Source organism: Lagopus leucura, unplaced genomic scaffold (assembly GCF_019238085.1).
Source record: "Lagopus leucura isolate 7727_CA_CO unplaced genomic scaffold, USGS_WTPT01 Super-Scaffold_100002, whole genome shotgun sequence".
Taxonomy (NCBI): domain Eukaryota; kingdom Metazoa; phylum Chordata; class Aves; order Galliformes; family Phasianidae; genus Lagopus; species Lagopus leucura.
This window is the reverse complement of record NW_024962263.1, coordinates 37,307,906-37,318,009: the sequence shown is the minus strand read 5'-3', so window position 1 is coordinate 37,318,009 and position 10,104 is coordinate 37,307,906. Positions and strand designations below refer to the sequence as shown.

Genomic DNA, 10,104 nt, shown 5'->3' with positions numbered 1-10,104 from the left:
TATTCTATTCTATTCTATTCTATTCTATTCTATTCTATTCTATTCTATTCTATTCTATTCTATTCTACTCTACTCTACTCTACTCTACTCTACTCTACTCTACTCTACTCTACTCAATCCCATCCCATCCAATCCCATCCTATTCCATCCTTTCTTATCCTATCCTATTCTAATTGCTCTCTTTAACTATCTGAAGAGAGGCTGTGGCAAGCTGGGGCCGGCCTCTTCTCTCCTGTAACTGTGATAGGACTAGAGGCCTCAAGTTGTACCAGGGGACATTCAGGTTGGATGGTAGGAAAAACTTCTTCTCCAAAAGAGTGGTCCAAAAGAGAGGCACTGGATTGGGCTGCCCAGGGAGGTGGTGGTGTCACTGACCCTGGAGGCGTTCAAGTAATATTTAGACATGGTGAGGGACCTGGATTGGTGAGAACTATTGGTGATAGAATCACAGAATTGTAGGGATTGGAAGGGACCTCCAGAGATCGTCGAGTCCAACTCCCCTGCCAAAGCAGGTTCCCTACACCAGGTCGCACAGGTAGGCATCCAGACAGGTCTTGAACATCTCCAGAGAAGGAGACTCCACAACCTCCCTGGGCAGCCTGTTCCAGTGCTCCGTCACCTCACTGTAAAGAAGTTCTTATGCACATTTGTGCGGAACTTGCTATGCTGCAATTTCTGGCCATTTCCCCATATCCTGTCTCCACTCACCACTGAAAAGAGTCCAGCCTCACCATTCTGCCCCCCACACCTTAGATATTTATAGACCTGGATGAGGTCCCCTCTCAGTCTTCTTTTCTCAAGGCTGAACAGACCCAGTTCACTCAGCCTTTCCTCATAGGAGAGATGCTCCAGGCCCTTCACCATCTTTGTGGCCCTCCGCTGGACTCTTTCCAAGAGATCCCTGTCTTTTTTGTACTGGGGAACCCAGAACTGGACGCAGTGCTCCAGATGAGGCCTTACCAGGGCAGAGTAGAGGGGGACGATCACCTCCCTTGACCTGCTGGCCACGCTCTTTGTAATGCCAGGATGCCATTGGCCCTCTTGGCCACAAGGGCACACTGCTGGCTCATGGCCAACCTGTCATCCACCAGGACACCCAGGTCCCTCTCTGCAGAGCTCCCGTCCAGCAGGTCATCCCCCAGTCTGTACCGGTGCATGCAATTATTCCTCCCCAGATGCAAGACTCCACACTTGCTTCTGTTAAACCTCATCCGGTTTTTTACTGCCCGGCTCTCCAGCCTGTCCAGGTCTTGCTGAATAGCAGCACAGCCTTCAGGCATGTCAGCCAATCCTCCCAACTTCGTATCATCAGCAAACTTGCTGAGGGTGGCCACTATCCCCTCATCAAGGTCATTGATGAAGATGTTGAACAAGACCGGACCCAGCACCGACCCCTGAGGAACACCGCTGGTTACGGATCTCCAGCCAGACTCTGCACCACCAACAACGACCCTCTGACAGTCAGCCAGTTTTTAACCCACCTCACTGTCCACTCATCTATCTCACACTTCCTCAACTTTGTTATAAGGATGTCGTGGGAGGCAGTATCAAATGCCTTGCTGAAATCAAGGTAGACTACATCCACTGCTCTCCCCCCATCCACCCAGCCAGAGACAACATCATAGAAGGCTACCAGATTGGTCAAACATGACCTCCTCCTGGTGAATCCATGCTGACTACTCTTGATAACCTCCTTTTCTTCCAGTTGTCTGGAGATGACATCCAGCACAAGCTGTTCCATCACCTTTCCAGGGACAGAGGTGAGGCTGACTGGCCTATAATTGCCTGGGTCTTCCTTCTTGCCCTTTTTGAAGACCAGAGTGACATTGGCTCCTCCATCAGGAGGCTCCTCCATCAGGTACCTCCCCCAAAATGGGAGGTGAATGGTTGGACTGGATGATCGTGAAGGTCTTTTCCAACCTTGGTGATTCTGTGATTAATAATCCTACTATCACTAGAAATGCTACAGGGTATGCAGAATTTGTAAACACTACAGAAAGAAACAATATATCTCAAATGATCTGCATTTTATTTATGACAACTGTGATACTCTTTTATTGTTTTCAAAATTTTCGATATAAATATCCATGAAGGACAAAAGGCTTTCAGGCTTCTTCATTTCCCTCTTTTCCTCCGCACATATAGGTGGAGAAAAATTTTCAGTTTGTATTTCTGGTTGTATTTTATCACTGCTACATTAGTCAGTTACTGTTTTTCCTCTAGTCCACACTTCTGAGATATAACCCCGTTTTCCTTGAGAAGTCTTCACTGACTAACGCCAACAACAACTTTGTAGTGCTTCACTGCGGCACCATTACAGCAAATTCTGTGAGGACGTAATTAGTAATAATTTTAGTATGATGTGTATCTACCTTAAAATTATTTCTCTATCTCCACCAGTTAAATGAAATTTGGGAAAAGTTGTATTTCTTAATACCTCTTAATACAGATACATTAAAAATTTACTAATTTTAAGCAGTTTTAATTTTAATTTTAAAATATTCTGCAGAGAAATACATGCACAAAGTATATTAATTGAGCTCTAAATTAGTGATGCTGAACAGCAAAAGGAAGAAAATGCACAGTGAAGCAGGAAATATGCCATATGTTATTGCATACCTGAGCACAATGGGGCCACTATCTTAATAGCTTTCTTAATGTTCCTGTTGTAGTGGATATTGGTGGACATATGTTATGCAGCCTGTTTTATAAGCCAGAGCATTTAGCTGACTTTGATAGCACCTTCTATTTTTCTGCTGTTTTCTGCTGCTTTATCTCAGAAGACATACATTTTATTTTGACCCTTTTTTTTCCTACCACAGTTGCGTATTCATCTTATTGTTCGGCTTTTCCACAATTTTAATCCCTCTTAGGCAATAATTTTGAACACAGATCTGTAGTCTTTCCATGTACAAAGGTCTTTTGACTCACTCTCCTCTGGCCTTATAAACTGCTCACACAACTGCAGAGCTGACCACGCTTTGCGTGGGCACAAGTGCAGTCAGATGCTTCCTGCCTGCCTCAGGGAGCACCAGCACACTGGAGCAGAAGTGGTTTCTACTTCACCTGGCTCTGTTTACACCATGTGAATGAGAAATGCAAGAGAACAACTTCTTGCTCCATCCTTTCTGGGGTGCCAGGTGTTGTCAAGGCCAGCTGGTACAGGCTACCAATGGGAAAGATTTCCTTATTTTTCTTAATAAAAAATGTTGATTTCATTTTTTTTAATCCAGTCTGACTTCTAAGTTGTTGTTTGTTTCTTTGCATGTTTTAATTGGATTTATCCAAGTCTGCAGCAAACCACCTGCAAGATTGAATACTTTGCTCTGTTTAGACAGAGAGTTGTGAATAATAGCTAAATGAGATAAAAAATATTTACAGAAACTTTTCTGCTAATTAGAAATATTAATTGAATAAATATCATTAGGATTTCTCTTACTCACTCTTAATGATGTTTCTGAAAACGTATCCTTCACATGCAATGTAAATTCTACTATGTCTGCAGTCAATGTTTGGATGAGCTGCAAAATAACATTTCCTCCTCCTTTCTTTCTCTAAGGACAGGTTTTCCTTTATCCTTTATCTCTGTTGTCTTCTTGTTTGTGGTGTTTTTTCCCCATTTAAAGTAATTTTGATATCAAAGTATGCCATCAGCTACCAACCTGCTGCTGAACTGTTAGCTTCTCAGCTTTCTTCACACAACAGAGCTCGGTTTGATTCTGTTGAAAATAGATAGGAAATTAAAACAAGAAATAAATATAAACTGGGAAAGTCTCTGACATTTATGGTGCATCTTCTACCCATAAACCACATGTAAATTGAACAACTCTCATAATCGTACCCCAGACAGAAACTTTACTAAATTCACAAGGTATCAGTCATTTAATAAAAATGTAATATTCTAGAAATATATGTTGTTGTGCAGAAGTATTTTTCTTTTAAATGCTAAATTTATACACAGAATAATGAGTTGTTCTTGAATATAGTAACAATCCTCCCTCCCCCTCCTTCACTGTTTCCTTCCAATGTTTTTGTATGACTCTGGGATTCTTTGAGTAAAATACTGCAGTACATTGTTAGGTCTTTCTATTTTTTAACCGTACATTTAGGTAATATAAATAACCGTCAGGAAATATGACAGTGTTCACAATTCCAATACTGTGATATCTTTAAAAATGTAACAGAAGGCAGATGTACAAGAACTCACAGTTCACAAGCCTTGAATCTGTCTGTGATTAGAAAATTTGAATGAGAAAACTCCAGACATCCTAGTAATTGTGATAGGTATATGAAGAGAACATTTCACCCTGGTTTTAGGAGGCTTCTTGCATTAGCCTGTTAGCATGGATAGCTTTCCATACTGATTTTGTGCCTGTGCTTTTCTATGAGTAGTGCAGACCTGCCTTAGGTGACCCCTGATACATTCATAGCCTTAGTATACTTATGTTTTTAATGTTAAGGTAGGAAAATTTAAAGCTCTAACCATTTATTGTTATTGTGGTGTAAAATCTGGTAGAATTAATTCTTCTTAAACATGTTTATTATTATTATTATTATTATTGCCTACTTACGTATAAGCTCTAGAATTTAGTATACTGGAAATAACAGTAATAGAAATACAAGTTTTTGCTTTGATAATTGTGTTGCTACTGTCTTGACCTCATTGCAGCATCTCTCTACAGGAGTAGACCATGTTTCAGAGCACATAGTTACACAAAATCCATAGGCCTTTCATTACTACTGTCACATATAATGCAAATAATACATGTATTGAAGATACAATAGCAGATAACTGCTTGGAGGAATTATGTCATGTAAACAGAGCAGAATAACTGAGTCGAATCCTTCTGACATATGCTCCACTTATGTCTTGTCAAGTGTGCTTAGGCTTGAGAACTGCTTAAAACCCATCTGTAAATGACTGGAATTTCTTATACGTTAGCTTGTCAATAGGCATTCTAATGTTGTGCTTCACTACAGACTGGGACTTGTTTTAAATAAAATTATCTAATTGCTAGTGAGTTCTGGCAAGAATGTCTTCTTTAGCATAACATTCAGAAATACCAATCTACGTACTCATGGACTGTCTTGATTAGTAGCTCTACTGTATCAATTTTATTAGGAAATAGAAGTTAGAATGAAACTCTCTTTCTGTTTTACAGATGGTAGATAAATAGTACATGCAGAAGCACCAGACTAAGTGTTTCTAATTTAACGAAGAAATATTTACAAATAAGTAACATGATTTTCCTTAAAAATGTAGTATGTGTTCCTAGGGGAACAATGTAAGCCAATACTTATTCACTATGGTTAATATATTTTAGATATATTTAGTTTCTTTAATTTAAAACTCTTTCAGTTGCTATCTTTAGTGATGTTAGATTATAATAAAATACTGTAGATTAGCAAAATGAATAGAAAATTAGGGAACAATAATGAAATTGCACTAATATATTCACAGGTACTTTTAATAATAAGGAGTAATTAATAACACTTTATCTAGAATTTTTAATGAAGTTATTATTGGACATTATGAAATTAAAGTAATTGAAAGGAACACTTCCTCAAATAAATTGTTTTTAAAAATCCTGTGAAACTCACTCAGGACAGCTAAATTTCTGATCAGCCTAGTCTTGTGTATCCAGCAGGGTGAAGAATTATTGACCAGCTGTTGACTCTTACTGGTGTACGGCTTATCAATTAGACTGTATCTGTAAAGATCAATGACAAGTTCATCAGTAGACAGTAGCATCATGTTTACAGTGCCATTGTACATAATCACATTGCAAAAATAGCTCTGATTTTTTTTAATACATTAGTACAAGCATTTGTACAAGCTTTATACTAAGCTTGCCTAACCCAGATTAATTTTTACACATGATGCTGTTTTGTTTTGTTTTTTTTTAATAATTACCTAACATGTTTTCTAAGCAAATGACATACTGTTAGATGTTTATGTGTAGTAGCATGACTGACCCTTTCTCACTGACAGGGACTGAGAGAAATTCCTAGAATAAAGAACAATCACAAGGGTTGTGAATTTCCTTTTCTGAAAACCTGATCAAGTTACGTAAGAAAAACACACACACAAAAAAAAAACAAAACAACCATAGGAAGTGCACAGAAATTTGTGATAGAATTTCAATGGAAGTGCAGAGATTTATATGGACAGAATCTGAGATGTATACCTTTAAATTTAAAACACAGGAAATTTTCGATTAATTACAGATGAGATAAAAATTACAAGTGAAACTCTGAAAGTAATATCTTCTATTTTATCCTGTTGGCTTGTGACATCAGAGGTATGTGTTGGTGGTATGGCAGTAGAGGTTGAACCTTCCAGCCAGTACTCTCTTACATTTTGTTGCAGTGACAGATGGCAGCAGAGGAGTAGTCTGACAAATTGGTGTCTAACATGGAATTGCGTACAGAGGAAAATGTGTAATTGAATTCCTCCATGTGGAAAAATGTCACCCATTGACATTCATTGATGCTTGCTGAACATTTATGGAGACCAAAAAGGGAATGTGAGCACAGTGAGGCAGTGGGTACTTCAGCAGTGGCAGCAGCAAAGTTAAAACAAGCCATGTTGAGTTGGCCTGAGTGACCATGTTGAGTGACCTATGTAGTAACAGAAAGAAACAATTTAGGTCTGCTAGAATTTATTTGCTCTTACTTGCAGTCTTCTTGAATTGGCTTGTAGTGTAGCTACACTGGGTAATGCTTGAGCTTGTAAGTCTTGATAAATCTGTTGTTCTGTGCAGAACTATTGAATACTCGTTTACTGTGCTCTGAGTGTTGACAGATGTTTTTGGTGCCCAACTTGAATGAATATTCTTGTTCTGATACAAGTTGTTATTGAGAATGTGGTCTATCAAAAGAAGATTTATAAAAAGTGATATATTTCTAGTATAGCCATATTTTAATGATGAATTTTATAATGGTCATATTTTTGTAAATAAACTCTCCCCTCTGTTATTAGTGTAATGTGAGGCCTTTGCAATGAACTGGTGGCTAGAAATGAGAGGTTGAAAATATATTTGATCTTTTGCACTGTTCCCAACATTCTTTTCTTCCAATAGAACACACACACACAAGAACAAAAAGAAAAGAAAAGAAAAGAAAAGAAAAGAAAAAAAACACTAGCAACTCAGGAGTCAGATGTGACTGCAGTAAATGTATACTGAATATCAATAATATTGCAGTTCAGAACTGTCAATCAATAAATAATGGCTTGAATCATCAGAAGGGAAGCAAGCAAGTGTAACCTGCTTCTCCCTGTGAAAGACAATTCAAGTAATTGCTCTAAAAACTTGTTCTTTTTTTTTTTTTTTCAATTGAAGAATCAATCGAAAAATATCCAGGCCATACTAAAAGTTAACAATACTGTAAGACTGCATCTCATCTAAATTCTACAGGTTTCCCCCAGTAATGTTTTCTTAGAAGAGATTTGATCTGCAATTGTTTTAAATTTGAAATGGCTTTTCCACCTAGTGCTCTCATCATTTTTTAAAAAAAAAACAATTTCATTTCAGATTAAAGAGACAGAAGAAAATGAGCTCAGAATCTGGGACCAGGCAAAGTTCCTTGTATGTTGTTGGAGATTCCACCAAGACAGCGAATGAAGACATGAGACATTACCTGCTGCAACAAGGCTAACAGGAAATGAAGGGGCAAAATACTTAATGACTTCATAAGACTTATGGGAAAATTAAATAATGGAAGTACATGCAACATACATTGAAACACTACATGCACTTTTTCTATGTATTTGACATTTTCAGTAAGGACCGTAGAAATGTGTCATTGTTCACCAGCTTAGAATATTTTGCAGTTTGTTCTTCCTTCTCCTTTGTCTTAATTGCCATCTTCTAAAGCAAAAGATGGATTCTAACTGATGTAGCCCATAATTTAATTTTTGGGGAAAAAAAAGTACAATTTACATGGCAAAGGAGGGAGTTTCATAGTTGATTCTGTGAAGACAGTGAGTCTGGAATGGAAGTCAGTGCTTTTTGCCTTGTCCCTTTCTTTTATTTTGTTTTTTCACACAGCAATGGGAAATAACTATTTCTCAGTTTCACTAGTTCTGCCAGAGTAACATGTTGTAGTTAAATCTAACATTTCTCTCCCTACTAATTTACTGCAAACTCCTAAATCTGCTTCATTGTTTTTGTAGTTGCTTTTTCTTTTTCTTTTTTTTTTTTAATTGAATTTGTTTAGGACCATAGAAAAAAAGAATTTATTACTTCCATAGTTAGTATCTTTGCTGTGGAAATTGGTGTGAATACAGTGTGTCTCATTTAAATTTTGATTAGATTTAAGTGTCTAAGGATTTATAAAATTTGTGAATGAAAAACATGAAAGGTTAACAATTACATAAGAATCATGTTTTGCCTAGGAATTTGTGAGCTGCTGGAGTTAGAACAATTTCATGACATCCCGTTGTGTAACATAACGAATGTAATGAACATAATGAAAATGTTAGTGTGGGCCATAGCAGTTGAATGTGCATAATTATTGATTTTTAAATGCTGTAATAGCCAAATGTACTTCTATGGTTGCACTGAAATACCTGAAAATATACTAATGTCTGAAAACAATTTACTGATGAAAGTTTTTATCTAACTTCTACAGACAAACAGTTTTTGTTGTCTCTGACAAGCCATTGGAAATAACAGTCTTTTAGAGATAAAACTCTAGGGTTTCAGCAATTTAGAAAAATTTCTTTAAGCCTACAGTACTATCTATGGCTAAAGCCAAGTCAAACAATTCCATGAGTTACTGAGGAAACTAAGATTTTATCTTTCCTTCTGTGTCTGTAAACATGAAAGAAAAACAAATAATGCTTAATTGATACTGGAGAACATCATCATAGTAACAACTTGCCCGACTAATAAGGATATTGATGGAAATCAACAGCTAGTTAAATAGCTAGGAGATACTTTCTGCTGATCTGACTTGCACTTCTGTATAAACCTTTAGTACATGTTTGTCCTTCACTTCACTGTATTATAATACGCAGTTGGTGTGATATACCTGGCTATTCCAGTGCTCATGGTTGCAATAAATAGATCACTGGACCTATTCTAGAATGTGTATTTCAGAATAATTATGCAGTATGTTTTCTTTCTCATGAAGAAACGCTTGGTATCCCACGATTCTTTGTAATCACCCGATTGACCATATTTTACTTTCAAGTGCTTTCTTTTTAATAGTGGTGCTTTAGTTTTATTGTAAGAGTGCAATAATCTGACAAATCACTTTAGTTTTTTATAATTTCTCCCTGTTCCCTATGCAAATTCAGCTAAATCTGCATCTGTTAACTGCCTAACATATTTATTTCAGCAACTACTTACACAGAGAACTTCAGAGGTCTCTGTGAAGAAGCATACCTGTAAATTAGTCACTTGAAAGAAACCCAAGAAATAATAATACATAATTGCCTTCTCTGCAGTTATGAATGTCAGAGAATGTTGATTTATGACCTTTTTGTCATAACACTAGAATATCTCCTGATCTTAAATGTACATCTATGATATTTGCTCTGTAATGATATTCCCATCCATTCACCTTCACATTCCCCTGGTGAGCAGAGAAGACACATATTTGTGCAGAAGGAGGGACTGGCTCAAAGTCAGTAAGGATAAAATTTGAAAAAAATTATCAGGAAAATTTATTCTAGATCTGTTTTCAAACCGTTGAGCCACCCTCAATCTCTCAGAGGGAATGATTGGTGTCTAAAATAGCGGAATGCTTCTAGAAATAAATAAATAAATAAATAAATAAATAACTAAATAAATAAATAGAATCATATTGTTATTCTCTTATCAAAACAGATGATACTGTGTACATTGCATGTCAATTAGTTTAACAAACAAATAACAAATACAGAAAGATCTACAGATAACTTTCACAGCTGGTAAATTCTGTTACATCTTAGTTAAAGCAACAAATGTTTTTATTATTTCATATTGGTGCAAAAACATTTAAAAGATTAGAGAGATAGGAAAGAATGATTAACAAGTTTTAGTGGTCATCTAGTAGTGGATATAGAAATAAGGCTTATGTTGTCTTATGCATCCTCCTTCCTAAATAAAATGCTTC

The 10,104-nt window shown here is 36.8% G+C and overlaps 1 protein-coding gene across 4 annotated transcripts in view; it reads left to right on the top strand.

Moving 5' to 3' along the window:
• The window catches only part of CCDC102B (coiled-coil domain containing 102B), a 119,740-nt gene extending 109,980 nt beyond the window's left edge, over positions 1 to 9,760 (top strand). For all 4 annotated transcript variants that reach the window (XM_042870131.1, XM_042870132.1, XM_042870127.1 and 1 more), the window contains one exon: positions 7,536 to 9,760. In XM_042870131.1, the coding sequence (XP_042726065.1) occupies positions 7,536 to 7,625 (90 nt within the window). In that variant the 3' untranslated portion in view covers positions 7,626 to 9,760. The remainder of the gene's footprint in view (positions 1 to 7,535) is intronic.
• The last annotated feature ends 344 nt before the right edge of the window (positions 9,761 to 10,104 follow it).